General features: G+C 36.1%; 1 protein-coding gene across 12 annotated transcripts; it reads right to left on the reverse strand.

Moving 5' to 3' along the window:
- Positions 1 to 1,794: 1,794 nt before the first annotated feature.
- Positions 1,795 to 19,566, reverse strand: LOC109811769 (serine/threonine protein phosphatase 2A 55 kDa regulatory subunit B beta isoform). Of its 12 annotated transcripts, none has more exons than XM_029274077.2 (14): positions 19,189 to 19,563; positions 19,011 to 19,117; positions 18,819 to 18,917; positions 17,520 to 17,639; positions 17,195 to 17,380; positions 16,997 to 17,088; positions 16,740 to 16,858; positions 10,781 to 10,904; positions 10,546 to 10,669; positions 9,709 to 9,777; positions 7,747 to 7,838; positions 7,550 to 7,627; positions 2,532 to 2,611; positions 1,795 to 2,054 (listed from the first exon to the last, which is right to left on the reverse strand). In XM_029274077.2, the coding sequence occupies exons 1-14, from the start codon at positions 19,280 to 19,282 to the stop codon at positions 1,927 to 1,929; spliced, it is 1,512 nt and encodes a 503-aa protein (XP_029129910.1). In that variant the 5' UTR covers positions 19,283 to 19,563; the 3' UTR covers positions 1,795 to 1,926. The 12 variants fall into 12 exon arrangements, 9 of the variants coding, with proteins under 9 accessions (XP_029129910.1, XP_020231183.1, XP_020231184.1 ...); XM_020375594.3 differs by having other exon boundaries at positions 1,795 to 2,115; positions 19,189 to 19,562; XR_003805309.2 differs by having other exon boundaries at positions 2,012 to 2,054; positions 7,550 to 7,644; positions 19,189 to 19,564.
- Between the last annotated feature and the right edge of the window lie 628 nt (positions 19,567 to 20,194).

Genomic DNA, 20,194 nt, shown 5'->3' on the forward strand with positions numbered 1-20,194 from the left:
AACTACAAGACCCGTGCATCCAAGATCCTCGACCTTGACCATGCCGGCAGTCGAAACGACCGAAACAAACTGATTCCAATTGATGAGAGTGAATCGGTCTGGATAATGGTTGAGACCCAAGAGCTCTCACTAATCCCAAATGAGGGGAACACATCGGCCCGGTTAGTGGCCGAGACCCAAAAGTACGATCTTGTTCGATATACATGCCTAGGTTCATCGGATGACTCACACTTCTCGGCTCGGCCAATGGCCGAGAGGGCCAATACCATACTTGGAACAATAACTATGATCAACAAGGACAGGCACGAGATTAAGGAGGTAATCAGCCATTAAGCATTGTATTACCTAATTTGGCAAAACACAAAGGATGCCCACCACACGCAGGGCCCATTTACGTCAGTATAAATAGTCCTCATCTCAAAGTAAAGTCACTGTTTATTTATTACTATCAATATTCGTACTTGTCTTGACTTGAGTGTCGGAATGTCTTTTGCGAATACCTTTTCCATTGGAATATTCAATCAGAACTTTCGTTCAGCCTTCAGACTACGTGAAGATTACAAATATACCCTTAAACAGGTACATAATTCATTAACATTTATATATATATATATAATCGATTATATGTTATTGGAATCGTTACATAGTTTGAATAAATGATATCTTTTATCATTTTCTCAAATTTCACACAAATGATAAATCATCTTAATCTAGTGAATTTTTTATTTTATTTTATTTTATTTTTATTTAGGACTCACTATCATTACTGTCAAATTCTCATAAATCATCACTTTCAAAAATTTAGTTCAATTACCTCCAAATTAATCTCTCTTTTCTTCCATTTCATGTTAAATCATGACTTTCAAACACGTCGAAAAATAAATTACATCATCTTTATCATTTATAATTTGCAACTAAAAAACAAATTACATCATCTTCCCGACAGGAAAAATAGAAAATATATTAGAATGTGTATCTTGTTTTATCATCTAAAATAATACAACATTAAAAAATGATGTTCCCATCACATTATCTAGTACAAATAGACGGATGCTAAAGGGAACCATTTTCTTCTTTTAGATGATTTTCTAGGAAAAAAAAGTTGTTTACAAAATAAGTTATATGTTTGAAACAACAACTTAAATTAGTAAATATATTTATTTTAAAAAAATAAAATGTTTTTAAGAAGCTAAAAATTTGAAGTTTATAATTGTTCATCAACATTTTCCCCTTTTTTAGACTAATTTATTACATAAAAAACAATTTTTTAGTTATATTAAAAAAATTAAACATTTTAAATTCACTTTTCAACAAACTTATTATCTAAACAAAATTTAATTATTGATTATAGTTAATTATTGATTATAATTAATTATTTTGTAATTTTAGTCTCCTAATTTTTATAAAATTTATAATTTTAATCCTCTCATTAAATATTTTATTTATTATCAAAATTTTATATTAGCCATAATTTGACATTAAATAAATAACATAACAATGTATATTTAATGATGTTTAATTTAAAATTCATTATTATTTTTCATTTTTATCTTATGGAAATGATACAATAAGATGAAATAAAAATATAATTAAAAGTGCATATTAAATTAAATATTATTAAAAATTAATCATCGTATTATTTACTCAATGCTAAATTACAACTTATGTTATTATTTTAATTTTGATAAAAAATCAAAATTACAAATTTTATAAAAATTAAAAGAATAAAATTACAAAATAAAAAATAACAAATTACAAACTTAACACCGTAAGAGAATAAAAATACAATTAAACTTTAATTATAATAATTAATTATTAAAATAATTTAATTTTTGAAATCCAGTAGAATAAGTGATCTTCCATACGTTTTGTTTTTGTCCTTTAGATCGATCAGTTGAAGAATCATATTACTAACGTGTGCCCTCTCTATTGTATCCTACTGTCTCTTCTTCTCCCAAAGACCCAAACCATAGATCGCCGGTGCAACGCTGCCGGAGTGCTATTGTCCACCATCCACTGATGAGTCATGACGCCACCTTTTCCCCTATGTTCTACTTCAAAACCCAGAACAGCACGGAGTTGGTAGACGAACAACACATAAGAAAGAAAAATCTCCTATAAAGGACAAAATCAATCTAACGGTTATTAATTATTAAATCTAACAGTTAGCAAATAAATTAAATTAAATTTATTTGAAAGTGTTTGTTAACTGGGGCTCTAAAGATTTCTATATTATGCGGAACATGTATAGTAGACTGTACAAGGTACAAAACTATGCATAATACAATACTAGGCTACTTTCAGCAGCACATGCAACTAGATTGGACGTTGGATGCCATGCTACATGTAGAAGCTTGGAGCTTAAGTGACAAGAAAAGTCAGCTCTACTAGACTGTGAATCGGGGTGAGCTGCAATGCAAAGCAGAAAGGGGCGTCGGGTTTAAACAAAATGAAACAGAAGATAAAGGTCTAAAAGAGATAAAAAAAAGACAAAAGGTGAAAAATATATGTATTGGAAAGGAAATGCTAACCATGCTGATAAATTCCGCGAGGTATTAGGTTGCTAAGGGAACGCCTTCTAACCCTTGACGTAGCTTGGTGAATAGTCTTCCTGAGAGTCACAGTGGTCAAATAAGAGTAAAGAAGAACTGTACTTTAGTGGAGTGGATACTTATTTCCAAGCGCGCGATGCCGATTTTTGGCATTCATCATATTGGTGTATGTCAATATATGTAAATATTTTTTCATCATTAGTTTGTTAGGTTGTTAGAATATTTGCTGAGCTGTACAGCTGTATCTTCCTTATATAAGGAATGTTTGCATATCATTTGATAGTGTGAATATACAGAATCATTTTCTGTTTTCCTTTTCTCCAATATGGTATCCAGAGCAAACGATCCTATCTCCCTTTAATTTTTTTTTCCACATTTTCTCTTTCTCCTCTTACCGGCTTTCATGGCGCTTTCCACTGTTTCTCATTCTCAATCCTTTCTCAACTCTGTCACTGAACGTCTTGATGATTCCAATTATCTTCATTGGAAACAACAGGTTGAACCGGTCATCAAGTCCCACAAACTTCAACGGTTTGTGGTCAATCCGCAGATTCCTCCGCGATACCTCACCGACGATGATCGTGCATGTGATCGCATAAATCCTGAGTTTGAGGCGTGGGAGGTTCAAGATCAAATGCTTCTGACATGGCTTCAATCAACATTGTCGAAATCCGTTCTGTCTCGTGTTCTTGGCGCAACTCACTCCTACGAGGTGTGGGAGACGATTCATGAGTATTTTCAAATGCAAACTAAGGTTCGTGCGCGTCAACTTCGCACTGACCTTCGTTCGGTTCAATTAGAAGGTAAAACCATGCGTGAGTATCTTTTGCAAATCAAGAGCATCGCTGATGAACTCGCTGGTGTTGGCTCTCCAGTAAAGCATGAGGAATATGTTGATGCCATTCTCGTTAATCTTCCGCAAGAATATGCACCAGTTGTTGCTGTTATTGAAGGTAATTTCACAACACCTCCGGTTAATGAAATTGAAGCTCAACTTCTTTCCTTTGAGTCTCGCAGCAATCGTTTTCGACAGCAGTCTATTCCGGTGGTTAATTATGTGTCGCATGAGGGTTCTGGTTCTCGAGGTCGCTCATTTGGAGGTCGTAGTGCTTATGGAGCCTCTGCTATTAATCGTGGTGGTCCTCGTGGGGGTACTTCTGGTCGTGGTCGTGGTGGCCGTTTTGCCAATTTCCAATGCCAAATCTGTTTAAAATTTGGTCATACTGCTAATGTTTGTCATTTTCGTGCTAATGCATCCTATCAACCTCCAGATTCTATGGTGTTATATGATCCTACTACACAGCAACCTGTTAACTTCAAAAGTTCCAACACTTGGACCAATCCTAATCTCAAATCTAGTACTCCTACTGATGCTCCTTCTCAAGGAGTTTCTGCTGAAGCTAACACAACTTGGATTCCAGACTCAGGGGCCTCAAATCATGTTACTGATACAGCTCAAAACATCACTCAGTTTTCTCACTTTGATGGTCCGGATCAGATTTACATTGGTAATGGTCAAGGTTTGCAAATTAAGGGTTCTGGTTCTTCATATTTCATCTCTCCCTTTAATTCTCAAGTTTCGTTTAAACTTAATCATTTACTTCATGTTCCTGCCATTGCTAAAAATTTGTTGAGTGTGAGTCAATTTGCTAAAGACAATTCAGTCTACTTTGAGTTTCATCCTCACTTGTGTCTTGTCAAATCTCAGGCGACTCATGAAATTTTACTTCAAGGTGCTGTTGGTTCCAATGGTCTCTATTCCTTTCCCAATCTCAGGCTGCACAATCCTTCTGTTTCTACTGCTTACTCATGCAAGAATAAAGCTCATGTGCAACCTGTCCCTGCACATTCCTTAGCTACTGCCAATTCTGTTGATGTTTCAGCTCCAACTGTTTTAACTTCTAGTTCTAGCAATCTTTGGCACACTAGGCTTGGTCATCCTAATTTACATGTATTGAAACTTGTTCTCAATCAATGTAAACTTGGTTCAGTAAATAAAAATACCCTTGACTTCTGTAATTCATGTGTTATTGGCAAATCTCATCGTTTACCTTCTCTTATTTCTGATTCTGTTTACACTACTCCATTGGAATTGATTTACACAGATTTATGAGGTCCTTCTCATGTGATTAGCTTTTCTGGTTATAGCTATTACATTGCTTTTGTTGATGCTTTTTCCAAATATACTTGGATTTATCCCTTAAAAGTCAAATCTGAGGCTCTCCCAGTGTTTAAACATTTCAAATCCATGGTTGAACTTCAACTTAATTATAAAATCAAAAGTGTGCAGTCTGATTGGGGAGGTGAATTTAGACCTTTCACATCTTTTTTAGCATCGCATGGCATTACTCATAGACTTATATGCCCTCACACTCATCATCAAAATGGAACTGTTGAGAGAAAGCATCGCCATATTCTTGACAGTGGTCTTACTTTACTGCATCATGCTTCTTTACCATTAAAATTTTGGGACTTTGCCTTTATGACTGCTGTTTACCTATTTAATAGGTTACCTAGTGCTGCACTCAATTTTGGTGTTCCTTATACAGTTTTGTTCAAAACCCCACCTGATTATGATTTTTTAAAGGCATTTGGTTGTGCCTGTTTTCCTCTCTTAAAACCTTATAATACTCATAAACTTGCCTATCGATCCCAAGAATGTCTGTTTCTCGGTTATTCTCATGCTCATAAGGGTTATAAGTGTCTTTCTGCTACTGGCAGAATTTATATCTCCAAAGATGTTATTTTTAATGAACAAAGATTCCCTTATGCTCATTTGTTTCCTCAGTGTCCTGTTTCCTCCTCCACTTTACCTCAATATTTTACTCTCCAACCTAACTTGTCACCTTCTACTTCTTTAAATTCTTCCTCTCCTACATCTATCCCTTCCTCTACATCTCATTCATCTTATCCTACCTTTACAGAGTCTGCCTCCCCCTCTTCCTCTTGTGCTATTGTCCCTTGTGCAAACACTGATTCTACCACTCAAGGTTCTGATCCTTCTATTTTTCCTGCTGCATCATTTTCTGGTTCTATTCCCAACAATTCAGAACCGAATATTCCAAGAACCATCAATAATCACCCTATGCAAACTCGCTCAAAGTCTGGAATACACAAACCTAAACTCCATTCTTCTATATTTCTGGTGCATTGTGAGCCTAAAACAGTCAAACTTGCTCTTGCTGATCCTTTATGGTTTGCTGCTATGCAACAAGAATACACTGCTTTGATGAAGAACCAGACCTGGGATTTGGTCCCTCTCCCACCTAATAGGCAGGTAGTGGGCTGTAAATGGGTTTTTCGCATTAAAGAGAATGTTGATGGGTCTATCAATAAGTACAAAGCCCGATTGGTTGCCAAAGGTTTTCACCAAGTTCCTGGATTTGATTTTCATGAAACATTTTCTCCTGTTATTAAGCCTACCACACTTAGAATCATTCTCACTTTGGCTCTCACAAATGGTTGGGACTTACTTCATCTTGATGTGAACAATGCTTTCTTAAATGGCTTGTTGGAGGAAACTGTTTTTATGGTCCAGCCACCAGGTTTTGAAAGTGCAGATAAAAGTTTGGTTTGCAGGTTAAATAAGGCCCTCTATGGCCTTAAACAGGCTCCACGGCAGTGGTTTGACAGACTCAAAACTACTCTTCTGCAATTTGGTTTTTCTGCCTGCAAATCTGATCCATCCTTGTTCACTTACACTCTTCAACAGCAAACTGTTTACCTATTGGTGTATGTAGATGATATCATTCTCACTGGAAGCTCTCAGTCTCTTATTCAGCAGCTTACAACTCAGCTAAATGCAAGATTTGCTCTCAAACAGCTTGGTTTGTTAGACTATTTTCTTGGTATTGAGGTCAAATATTTTACTGATAAATCTATTTTGATGACACAAAGCAAATACATTAGGGACTTGTTGCACAAAACAAAAATGGCTGAGGCTCAACCCATTTCCTCTCCTATGGTTTCTTCCTGCAAACTCTCCAAAAATGGCAATGATCTTTTTCATGATCCCACCTTATTTCGTTCTGTTGTTGGGGCATTACAATATGCCACTTTGACTCGTCCAGACATTAGCTACTCTGTTAACAAAGTCTGTCAGTTTATGGCTCAACCTTTGGACACTCATTGGATTGCTGTAAAACGAATTTTGCGTTACCTAAAGGGTACTATTTCTCATGGGCTTCATTTCAGACCTGCTGTTCCTGGGAAATCATTCAATTTGACTGCAATGTGTGATGCTGATTGGGCTTCTGATATTGATGATAGACGCTCTACATCTGGTTCTGCCATTTTTCTTGGTCCTAATTTGATCTCTTGGTGGTCTCGTAAGCAACAAGTTACTGCTAGATCAAGCACAGAAGCTGAATACAGAGCTATTGCTCAGACTACTGCTGAGTTAACTTGGATTCAAGCTTTGTTAAAAGAACTGCATGTTCCTTTCTTTTCTCCTACCTTGTTTTGTGATAACAAGAGTGCTGTTGCTATTGCTCATAACCCTGTTTTTCATAGTCGTACTAAGCACATGGAAATTGATGTATTTTTTGTTCGTGAGAAAGTGTTGGCTAAGCAATTACAGATTCAACATATTCCTGCCTTAGATCAGTGGGCTGATATTCTGACCAAACCTCTATCTTCTTCCCGATTTACAGTTCTTAAAAGCAAACTTCATGTTCAGGATTTTTCCTCTCACAAATCCTCCACATGAGTTTGCAGGGGGGTATTGGTGTATGTCAATATATGTAAATATTTTTTCATCATTAGTTTGTTAGGTTGTTAGAATATTTGCTGAGCTGTACAGCTGTATCTTCCTTATATAAGGAATGTTTGCATATCATTTGATAGTGTGAATATACAGAATCATTTTCTGTTTTCCTTTTCTCCAATACATCAAGTTATAGAGACATGATTTCACAAATCATAGGAACTAAATTATTGTTTTTTAGTAACATAATGTCGAAGGGAGAGAACTTTTGTATACAGTCTCAGGGATTTACCTGTCAGAATTTCCTCTAATTTCTAGTTTGACCCTTTCCTCCTTTCCAGAACCTGGGGAGAATATTTGCAAGAGATTGCTATGACAAAATAGGCACTGTTTTAGTAATCATGGTGTGAGATTAGGCCAACACGAATTACTATCCACAATAACATAACCTATAGGATATATATGCATGTTGGTTTAAAAAGGACAAACCTATAAGAACCCGTTGCAAAATGGAGTCCATCACCACTAAAGCAGCACTCAAATTTATCAAATATGCAGTCATTATTATATAACTCTGGCAACTGCATAAAACAATAGAAGACTGGAGCTATCAACCACTGGAAGAAACATTTTATCAAATTCTTTGGAGCCACCCCTCCCCAAAGAAAAAAAATTATAGGAACTTCAGAAAAATTCATAATGAAAAGAAGAAAAATTCAATCAAGATAGTGGAAAAAATTATATCTTGATGCTTGTAATATATCCAAATTAGGAGAACAAGACAATATCTGTAAAACTACGCTAACTATAGAGGGATTAAGCCCATAAACAATAACATGAGACTATGGAAAGGGTTGTTCAATGGAAATTAAAGCCAATACATTCTTATTATAGAGAACCAATTCAGTTTCATGTTATGCAGGCCAACTATGGAAGGAAGATACCTAATGAAGTATAATGGGATGGTACATGAGGAAGTAAAAAACTAACATATAGTTTTCATTGACATGGAAAGGCCTATTCGTATCATAAGTTTAAAAAATCAGAGTTATGTATATGATAAGATGGGGTTAAAACTAGTGTGCAAACATATGTGGGGCCGCTCATGATTCCCCTACAACTGTAGGATTATACTAAGGGTCAATTTTGAGCCCTTGTCTTTTTTTTACCTTGGTTTTTGATATGTTTCGCAATGCATTCTTTTTGAAGATGTTATAGTCCTAATGAGAGACAAGAAGAGTAAATGGTACACTAGCGTTATAGAGAACAGGTTTAGAAGTAGATGGTTTGATTAAGTAGAAATAAAATGGAGTATATAGAATCTAACTTTAGCAAGACGCATGCTAGTACTAGTTTAGATGTAAAAGTTGGAGATCATACTATACCATGAGTCTATACAGTTTAGGTATTTTGAATCTGCCACACAGAGTGAAGGTGAAATAGAGGGAGATTAAAGTTTAAACCATTAGATTCAAGATTGATGGACGAAATGTAGAAATGCTTTGGGTGTTATTTGTGATAGAAAGGTGCCTCTCAAGCTTAAAGGAAAGTTTAAACATAGAGCTTTAAGATCATAAGCTAATTGTTGGGTGATAAAGCACCAAAAAGAGCATAAGCTAAGTGCCTCATAGACGAGGATATTATAGTGGATGAGTAACCATACAAGACGAGACAATGAATGCGTTAGAGAGATGGTAAGAGTAGAAATTATTGAGGGAAAGACGGTTGAGTCTTGCCTAAGGTGGATTGGTCATTATATCTCATGCGAGAAGCGTAGAAGTCTCGATAAAAAGAGTTGATCAGCAGGTGGAAATTGTTAGAGACTGAAACAAGAACAACTCTATTTAAACCATTAAAAAGGACTAGGATCTAACTGAACTTGTTGAAGATTTGGATCATGACAACATACTTGTGTCGTTTGATTCATGTAGACAACCCCACTTAGTTGGAAAAGGTTTCTGTTGTTATTGATGCTAAGCATTATTTGACATGTTGCCCTTTAATCCAAGTAATTAAATTCTAGAAATTCGAGCAACCATAATTTTGGAGCAGAGCTGGACAGATAATTATGAGGAAACATAATCCACATGTAGCAGAGCTCTCGGAAAAAAACAATTTCACAGTAAATATAAAAGCTTTTTCCCATTGGCAAAAGTTATTTTAGAACCACAATAGAAAAAGGAAATGGGTGTGGGGCAAAAGATGTTTCAAATCCATTCTACTTCAGAAATGTGCCAAGTATTCTACAATACTGAAGCACAAAGCGTAGAGAATTTACTTTCTCAATCTCTGCTGGGGTTTGATTGTTAAATGACCCTCAAAATTCTATTGCCACTTTAGCTTATATTGGAATCAGTAAATGAAACAAATGATAAAAGTAGAAAATTACCTCAGTTATGCTTTATTACGCAGTAAAACTCGATCCTTAAAATACAAATTAGTATAACGAACCTTAGGACGCAAATGCTCGTGGATTTTGAAAATTGCGACCGGAGATGATTCCATACGCATGTCCCAAAGCTAAAACAAGAAGTGAAATTATATAAAGAGGCATAATTCTAATGCTATGATAAATCAAGGCATCTTGTACAGTTGTGTATTTACAGTTATGCATTTTGAATAATTGTGTATCTAAAATTGATCGTCTCGTCTCTCCGTTCATCACAGGTTTGAAGCCAATGAAAAAACTTAACCTATACAAGCCAATTTAGACCACAAGTTCTCTCTTAAAAAAAAAAAAAAGACCACAAGTTCACAATAATAAAGTGAAATACATAAGGGACATGGAAATAACATTTGCTGGTGGTATTAATGGAAATCTCACATTGACTAGTGACCAAAGTAATTTATATAAGTAAGGAACAACTCTCATCTTACAAACTTTTTTTGAAAGATTGAGTTAAACCCTATACCCACATTCTATCTAAGAAGGTATCAAACTTGATGGTTTGTGCAGTCTAGTGACCTATCACATGAGTATTAAAGCTTGATGAAGCTAATTGTGGATCCATGTGGGAGGTATTGTTCGGCAGGAGCATGAACCACCAGCAGGGGCTAGGAGAACTCTGCGGGTCTACTATATAAAGAGGTTTAAAAAGGGGAATACAGTTAATACAGTTAATAGACAGTTAGAATATGTTATAAAACAAGCAAGAACTTGTAGAAAAACAAAATTGAGAATTACCCCACCAAACCAATAGTGTTCCAAGAAAAAAAACTATAATGCAAGATAAGTTTTGGAATATAATTTTGAAATCAAAATTTATATGACTATAATAATAGGAAAACCTTCATATTCATGTAATTGCGACTTATAAGATGATGGCCATCATTTAAAAACTTTATGTCTGAGATGGATGAAGTGATTTCCGTAAAAAAAGACTTTGATCCATAACACTCTCCATGTTGAAATCTGTATAATAAAGCTGAATGAGAAGTATCAGAATAAAGGAATAGCTGAGCAAGCAGTAAAATCCAAGAAAATGAACTACACCTATACTCGAAGGAATTGAATTGTATTTACATCCTAGAAGCATGGTCACATATTGCTGCGTGCCGCAAATCAGATAGGCGAATAAAACCTTGTGAGCTGCTATATGCCAGGAGGTTACAATGTAAAGGATGGAATTCAGCCGATGTTATAACCTCTAAACAAAATAGAATTATAAATCAGTTAAAAGACCAAAAAGATAACAGAAATACAATGGAATGTGTCAGAAAAGTTGGCCTTTGATGCCTATCTCATTCCCTTCTCAATAAATAGTACAAAGATGTTTTCAATTATTTATGATAGAATAAATCTAATTCCTAATTTGTAGGAAGTCTAATTATATGTAATAAATAAATTGATTGCTATTCCTAAAATACATAATATATAATAGGAAACAGTAATCGTAATTGATTCCCTCATTAACATCCCCCCTCAAATTGATGCGGCTGATCAAGAAGCATCAATTTGTGAACTAGAAATTGATGTCGTGGACGAGGAACAGCCTTGGTAAATATGTCTGCAAGCTGAAGTTGAGAGGTGACATGAGGAAGGGAGATAACATGATTGTCCAAAGCTTCTCGAATAGAATGGCAATCCACTTCAATGTGCTTAGTGCGCTCATGAAAGACTGAATTGGTAGCAATTTGAATGGCACTAGTGTTGTCAGCATGGAGAGGTGTTGCATCTGTTTGAGGGAATCCAAGCTCAGCCAAAAGACCACGAAGCCAAATAATCTCAGAACAAGCTGTTGACATAGCCCGATACTCAGATTCGGTGGAGGACTTAGAGACACGAGACTGTTTTTTACTTTTCCAGGAAATCAATGCAGGCCCAAGGAACATACAATAACCAGTGACGGATCTCCGAGTATCAGGACAACCAGCCCAATCAGCATCACTATATCCCACCAAGGTAGTTGGGCAATCGTTGGGAAAGAAAAGACCACGCATAGAGGTACCTTTCAGATAGCGTATAATGCGACGAACAGCAGCTAAATGATGATGATGTGGAGTGTGCATAAATTGACTCACCTGTTGGACTGCAAAAGCAATGTCAGGGCGGGTAATCGTCAAATAATTAAGACTACCTACCAACTGTCGATATAGTAAAGCATCCGATAGAAGATCACCCTAATCACGATGATATTTAACATTAATCTCAAGAGGAGTATCCACCGGTGTAGTAGAGTGGAGACCGGCGAGAGAAATCAAGTCTTCAACATATTTATGTTGATGGAGAAAGAGACCTGTAGAGTCCATGGAAACCTCGAGACCTAAGAAATAACGAAGAGGACCGAGGTCTTTCATATGAAAAGAAGCCTTGAGCTGCTCTTTAAGATGCTGGATGGATGTATGATCAGAACCCGTAATTACCATATCATCAACATAAATGAGAAGAAGAACAATACCAGTTGTCGTATGGTGAATGAATAAAGAAGAATCATATTGACTTTGAACAAAGGAGAATCCAAGAAGAGTGGATCGAAACTTCTCAAACCATGCCCTAGGTGCTTGTCGTAGGCCGTATAAAGAGCGTTTTAGCTTGCACACGTTAGGGGAAGGAGAAAACAAGCCCTGAGGTGGAGTCATGTAAATATCCTCTATGAGGTCACCATGAAGGAAGGCATTCTTCACATCCATTTGATGAAGTGGCCATCTTTGAGAGGCAGCAAGACATAGAATTGTGCGGATGGAAGTCATTTTTGCCACTGGGGCAAATGTCTCGTCATAATCCACCCCATATTGTTGTTTGTTACCCAAGGCGACCAATCGAGCCTTATAACGATTAAGAGTGCCATCAGAATTCAACTTCACAGAATACACCCATTTGCAGCCGATAGGCTTAACACCAGGTGGGCAAGGAATAATGTCCCATGTGAAATTCTCCTGTAAGGCTTGAAGCTCCTCTTGCATTGCTTTCACCCAACGAGCATCCTTAACTGCTTGTGAATAACATGTAGGAATAGATATACCAGATAAAGTAGCAGTAAGAGAAATAGCCCCAAAGCCATACCTATCTGGGGGACGAATAATGCGTCGGGATCTACGTTCTGCTAACGAAGCAGGTTCAGGTGGCGAATCAGCATCACGAAGGGGCGGGGTAGGCTGTCGCCGAACATAAACATAACCTGGTTTAAAGCGTTCTATAGGACGAGAACCACTAGAAAAATTTGGAAGGGAAACAAAGCCATTAGAAGTAATAGGAGACTGAAAAAAATATTGATGATCAAAGAAAACCACATTTCGAGATATGCGTAAGCGAGAAGCAGTGGCATCATAACACACAAATCCTTTGTGAGTAGAACTATAACCAAGAAAAGCACATTGGACAGATTGAGCCCCAAGTTTATGACGATCAAGAGGTGGTAAGTGGACAAAACAAACACAGCCAAAAGGATGGAGATTATGGTAATCAGGATGAACCTTAAATAGACGAAAGTAAGGGGAATCAAGCCCAAGAACCTGAGAGGGAAGACAGTTGATCAAAAAAACAGCCGTGGATAAGGCTTCAACCCAAAATTTAGGTGGAACAGAGCCATCAAGAAGTAGGGACCGAGTGACATCAAGCAAATGGCGATTCTTACATTCTGCAATGCCATTTTGTTGAGGTGTATAGGGACAAGAGCGTTGAGAGATAATCCCATGTTGTTGAAGGTACTTTTGAAATTGATGAGAAAGATACTCCCCGCCAGAGTCACTACGCAAGGTCTTAATCTTGGTGTGAAATTGGGTCTCAACATAAGCTAAAAAGGTCTTAAACATGGTGAAAACCTCAGCTTTGGATCTAAGAAAGTAAACCCAAGTATATCGACTATAGTCATCAATAAACGTCACAAAATATTTGTATTGAGCATGAGATAAAACAGGAGACACACCCCAAACATCACTATGAATAATATCAAAGCATTTATCAGCACGATGAGCAGAAGAGGGAAAAGGTAGAGTTTTGCTTTTGGCAAGTTTACACACAGAACAAGGAAGTGACGAAGAAGAAATAATATTTTTATTGCCTATCAAACCAGATTTTATTAAATGCGACAAAACAATAGAGTTTGGGTGTCCCAATTTTTTATGCCAAGTCACAAATGTGTTTGGAACATTATTACAAACAAAGGATGAAAAACTAGGAGAAGTAAATTGAAGCGGAAACAATCTCCCCACCTTAGGCCCCTTCGCGATCACTGTCTTCGACACCTGATCCTGCACCAAGCAACCAGCCCGAGAAAAATGAACATCACAATTAGTATCCACCAATTGACCAACTGAGATTAAATTGGACGATAAACCAGGAGACACAAGTACATTTCGAAAGAAAGAATTAATGTCTCCAACAGCAGCTATAGAAAGAGTATTACTGTCCGCAATTTGAATTTTTTCGGTACCATTGTAAGAGTGAACATTGTGCAAATGTTTAGGAGATCCAGTCATATGATTAGAAGCCCCAGAATCAACAAACCAAGGGGAAGAAGTGGCAGTAGACTTACCCGTGATGCCTAATGCAGAAAGAGCAGATAGTACCACTTGTTACACCATATCCGTAGTCAAAACACTATTGTCGGAGGGTGTAGGAACAGAAGAGGGACATGCTGAACCAGCCGTGGCAGTAAAGGCTTTCAAGGGACGTTTTGCTGGTCTTGTGGGGCACTCGGTGATAATATGACCACGCTGTTTGCAGTAGTTGCAAAATTTTTTAGTGCAATTTCGAGCAATATGACCGAACTGTTTGCAGGAGAAACATTGGATCTGCCGCATGTCACGACTTTTGCTTTGACCTTGAGCAGAATAGGCGATCGTATTATCAGAAATATCAGACATGGAGCCTTGGGTAAGTAGGCGTTGTTCCTCCCTAAGTAATTCACCAACGCAAACTTCTAGAGAAGGAACCGGATGGCGGTTCAACAGTGCAACACGGGCAGCTTCATATTCTGGGCGAAGTTTCATGAGAAATTGGTCACGTTTACTAACCTCGTAAACAGCTTGAATGGCAGGTAGTGATTCGGTAGGAACCTTAGAATGTAAGATGGCTGAATGCTCTGCCCATAAATTAAGAAAACCAGAGTAATAGTCCTGAATGGACATATCACCCTGTTTATAATTTGCAATGTCAAGCTCTAGCTGAAAGCGTTTTGCAGCATTATCTTGATTGTAAAGTTGCTTCAAGTAATCCCACATGGCTTTGGCAGTCGAAAACGAACGCAGATTATTAACCAATTGAGGCTCAATGGAACCAAGAATCCAAGAAATAACTTGTGCATCCTTGGTCTCCCAAGCTGTCAAAGCAGCGTTGTCTGTGGGGACAGTAGAGGACCCGTCAATGTGACCCCACATCCCCTTCCCTTTCACGAACATCTTGAACTGAAACTCCCAGGCAGCATAATTTTTGCCGCTGAAACGGATACAGAAATTCTCCATAGCCATGAAGACACGAACAAGAACGGGAGAAAACAAAAGTGAACCTCGAACCAGAAGCACGAACAAGAAGTGAAACACGAACGAGAAGCACGAGCCCTAAACGGCTGAGAGAAGCACGGACTGAGACACAAACCAGAGGCACGAGCCCTAAACGGACTGAGAGATAATTACAGGCTAGAAAACCGGACTCGTGATACCATGTCAGGAAAGTTGGCCTTTGATGCCTATCTCATTCCCTTCTTCTCAATAAATAGTACAAAGATGTTTTCAATTATTTATGATAGAATAAATCTAATTCCTAATTTGTAGGAAGTCTAATTATATGTAATAAATAAATTGATTGCTATTCCTAAAATACATAATATATAATAGGAAACAGTAATCGTAATTGATTCCCTCATTAACAGAATGCACATGTGGTATATCAGACATAGATCACATGTAATAATGACTTCAAAAATGGCTTAGTTCAACAGGTTATAGATGCAATACAATACAATGCATAATGTTGATGGATTCAAGGTATAGATGTAATGCAATACAATGCATAATATTGATGGATTCAAGGTATATAGAAGCAGAAGTGCTTTCCTTTCATCATTAGATGAGTACCACGAGGAGAGAACAAGAGATCCTCCAAAATTGAGAAACAAGTAAGACCAAAAGTGTACTTTAGTATTGACAAATAACCAGAAGGGAAAACACAAAGATTTGTAGCAAACAGTTACTGTTGCTTTGATGGTCAAACAATTACAAAGAAGCGAAAAATGCCCTTGTTAGTGAATATTTGTGTTGTTGGAAAGTTGTCTTAATTGCAATTACCCCTGGCCCATCTTAGTTGAAACCTTTTTGGAGGCTATCTTAATTGTAGTCTCAAGGGTAGTGTTTGGTCCATATCAATTAGAGATATGACTTAAAAAACCTTATAAAACTTGAGTAATCCTCACTTTACTAGCTGGTCCATATCCTAATATGATATTGGGTGGTGTCTAATCCCACATAAACTAAAGATATGACTTAAATAGACCTTATAAAGTTTGGATAGCACATTACAAACTGACTTTATTAGGTTGAGTTAGACCTAAGTCAAAATTTAAAATATATTGAGTTTTGGAAAATGAAATACGTAGAGTTATTGAAGATGACAAAATAACAATAACAATGCTAATATGTGTTAAAAATAAATTAGAGAGGCAATGAGTTAAAAGAGTACATGTTTTATTTTTCCCTTATCTACTCACATTGGTTAGAGAATCTCTAATAACCAATTTTTCCAATTTAAAACCCGAGTGAATAAAGAATTCCAAGTATAAACACTTCTTTTCCTGATACCAGGCCTTCCAACAGTAGTGACCCAGCAGTAACATGGGAGGAGTAAGACTTGGTTTAACGGCAGGAATAAATTAATCACACTAGGGAACCTTATTTTCTATGATAGAATTTACTTTTACAACATCTAAAGCATTTAATTGTATATGGTTGGAATAATTAGACAGAAGTAGGATCCATAAGTGATGTAAATATAAATGAGGGCATGCAAGAATTAGAATTCGCAAAGAGTTTTGGAAAAACAAAGTTACCGGTAAGATCCTCCATGTTTGGTGGCTTCATGTCAATAATATTGAAACACTGATCACTGACCTCAAGATTCCACAAATTGATTCTAAGGTCGTCTGCCGAGAGAAGGGTCTCATAATCACTGTGGAGGTAACATGCCACTGTTATTTAATTTTGTAACCAAACAAGCCAATAAAATGAACGCATCCTCTTATATTGTTCTCACTCTGACAGAAAACGGGATATTAAGCATCCATGGTAAAAGGGAAGCAGAATGCACCTATTATTTGAGATGGAGTTAATATTGAAACTGTGAGCACAAGCATAAACCTTTTGGCACTTTGCGCGAAAAGGGTCTTCCATTCCACCAATCTGAGAAAAAAAATATCAACCAACAATCATGTATTTATACGTAATTTTTCTTTCTAACAGGAGTCAGAGACAAAACTCAAGCACTGCTATTTTCACAATAACCAACCTCGCCATCAATATCTTGAGACTGCAAAAATTTTTGAGGCGTTTTCTCTATCCATTCCAAACGATAGCCACTAGCAGCAGACTTGGTTTCCAGCCCCGGTATGAAACTCCTATCAGCCAAAAGCATATTTTCTGAGCACAAAGGAGGGCTAATTTCTTTAACTTGTTTCACCTTGTGTTCTTTAACCTACGCCAGAATCACCAAAAAGAAAGCAAGGTATTATTCAAATTTGGAACATAAGGTGAAACAGGTTAGAATCACCTTCAAATTGACAAATGGTAGAGAGCTAGTACTAGAATTTTAAATGACAAGGCAATGTTCTAACCTTCCACAGTTTAATTGTTTTGTCGTTGGTTGAAAGAATAAATAGCAAACCGTTGTGGGTCATCCACCACCTTACTTTGTTAATCTTCTCTTCAATTTCCACACTCTTTAGGTAATCAAACTACATATTACATAAACCAAGAATAAGAATAACAACTAATAAATAATAGAGTAAATACTCTATATACTAATTGTAAAATTACTTTGTCATCCAATCACTAATTGGTAGATGTGGTAAGTGAATTGTGTTTTTACTATAACTATCTAAAATAGTCATATTTATCTAATTTTTAATTGATCGATAGTGTAAACTTTTTTTCCAATTACATTATATAGTATATAAAATTAAACTCATATTCATAGTTTCTAATAAATAGAGAGACATGAAGGAAAGAGAGAAAAAAAGTATGATAAGATCGTTGATATGAAAGAAAAAGACAGAATTTATATATATTCATCATGGCATAAACAGAATATTTTATAGTATGTTTGTTAATATTTATATAGTCATGCTAAATTGCTATATATATAATTATAATTGACTACGGTGTCAAATTCAAACAATAGTATTATACAAAATATCTTCAAGGATTAAATTATACTTTTGATAAAAAATATTCATTTTGATAATTTCTCTCCTAAATTTAGGTAAATTTTTCCTTTTGAAATAATAATTGTTTTTAATTTTTAAACATGATTATAAATATTTTTTTATCTAATTCAAAACTTGAAACATGTCTTATTAGATTTATTTATATGAAAACTTTTGAACTTGAAGTTTAAATAAAAAAGTATTATAAATATAGTGAAAATTGCATAAAAAGAAATTTAAAAAATAATAAAAAATTCTAAATCTAATTTTATATTGCTGTGAGATATATCTTTAATACAATTTTTACTATATTTATAGTCCTTTTGAATCATCCAAATGTCTAATATTACAATTTTCATGTCTTGAATCAATAAAAAAATTGATTTAAAATTGTATTGTAAAATTAAAAATTATCATAATTTTAAAAGAACTAATTCAACCCAAAATGTTGTTCATCTTCTCTTTAAATAAGGTTTCAATTTTGAGTCTTTGTATGAAAAAAATGTGATTGTCAGAAAAGATCTGATTCACCCGAATAAGGTGATTAGATAGTTTTTAGTTAGATAATTTTTAGAAATTTTGTACCTATAACATATTTGTAAAAAAAAAACTGAAAAAATTAAGATAAAAGAGGAAGAATATAATCTAACCTCAACAAAGTATGATATGAATAATATAATAAGGACCATTTATGACTCATGAGCTTACCTCTGGCTCGTGGCTCTGAAATTCCGTCTTGTAACGAAATTCGGGATGCCGCGTAGTCGCGAAATCCTGCTTCTCCAAATCTCTTCGATTATTCGACGCCTAACAACAACGAAACACACCAGAGTTCAGATAAACGGCGTTTTGAATAAACGGATGCGAAGACGGTGTGTTGCATTGCATCGCGATACTCACATTCTTTTTCCTATCGTCTCGTTCGAATATCACAACGCGTCCACCTCGATCGCCAACGGCGAGGTAATCGCCGCGCTTCTCGAACGCGACGGTGGTTACGACGTCGTCTGAGGAAGATCAGTGAGACGAATCGGATTGCGAACGGAAATTGAAGGCGAGAAAACGCAAAGACACTAACCGTTTTGGAGAGGCTCGTCGGGAAGTCGTTGGCCGAGTACTTGAGAGAAGTTCCATCGGAGAGGAGCGGCGGAGGTGGAGTCGGTCATGGTCATGGCTGGTGCTAAAACGGCGGTGTCGTAGTCGTGCACGGTTTCATTGTGGTGTGGCTGGAGCGGAGAGTGGAGTTGTTATGGAAGATTGAGGAAGAAAACAAAAGGTGGGTTTGGGGTGTGTCGTTATCGTTCGTTCGAAGGGGAAATGCGCGCGCCACACAACGGCTTTCGGTGGGCTCGCGCCAGAAGATAGGCCCCGGTCCACAAAGTCGCTAAGACGGGCCATGTTGTGGACTTCACGATACCATCTTGCCAGAGCGTTTCCAAGAATATTGTTTGAGGAGAGATAGTGTTTTAGGATTTTTTTTTCTTCAAATTTATGAGAGAATTTTAATTTTTTTTGAAGGAATTTTATTTTTTTTAAAATTGTATATCTAACTCAATTTTTATTTATTATAATTAAATTTAAATATTTTAAAATATATTATCAATAAAATATATGGGTTCAGCGGTAGGGGTTGATCCACGCTTAAGCAAGGTCAGGGGTTCGAATCCTACCTTGTGTATGCAGCCGCGTTAAATCTTGTGCCTTGTGGATACTCCAGGGACGAACCAAAACAATAAAAAATAAATAATTTATATCTTTGAGAAAAATACAATAAATTAGTGTTTTCACAAACTGAAAAAAAGGTGGGTAGTTATTATTTTTAAAGAAGAAAATTATTCTTTATATATATATATATATATATATATTATATTTTATCTTTAAATATAAATCAATAATAAAAATTAAAATATAACATAGGAGTATAATTGTTTTTTTTTTTAAAGATAAGAAAGATTATAAAGATGGTCGCAATGAGGATTAAACTTAGGTCCTCGTGCTTCTAACTACCCAAACTCCTTTCTACCTAGTGGTTGAGTATAATTGTCTCTATCAAAAAGAGTTATTCTCTTTATATAGTGTTTTAA

The sequence above is a fragment of the Cajanus cajan genome, chromosome 6, assembly GCF_000230855.2.
Source record: "Cajanus cajan strain Asha chromosome 6, NIPB_CcT2T_4, whole genome shotgun sequence".
Classification (NCBI taxonomy): Eukaryota; Viridiplantae; Streptophyta; class Magnoliopsida; order Fabales; family Fabaceae; genus Cajanus; species Cajanus cajan.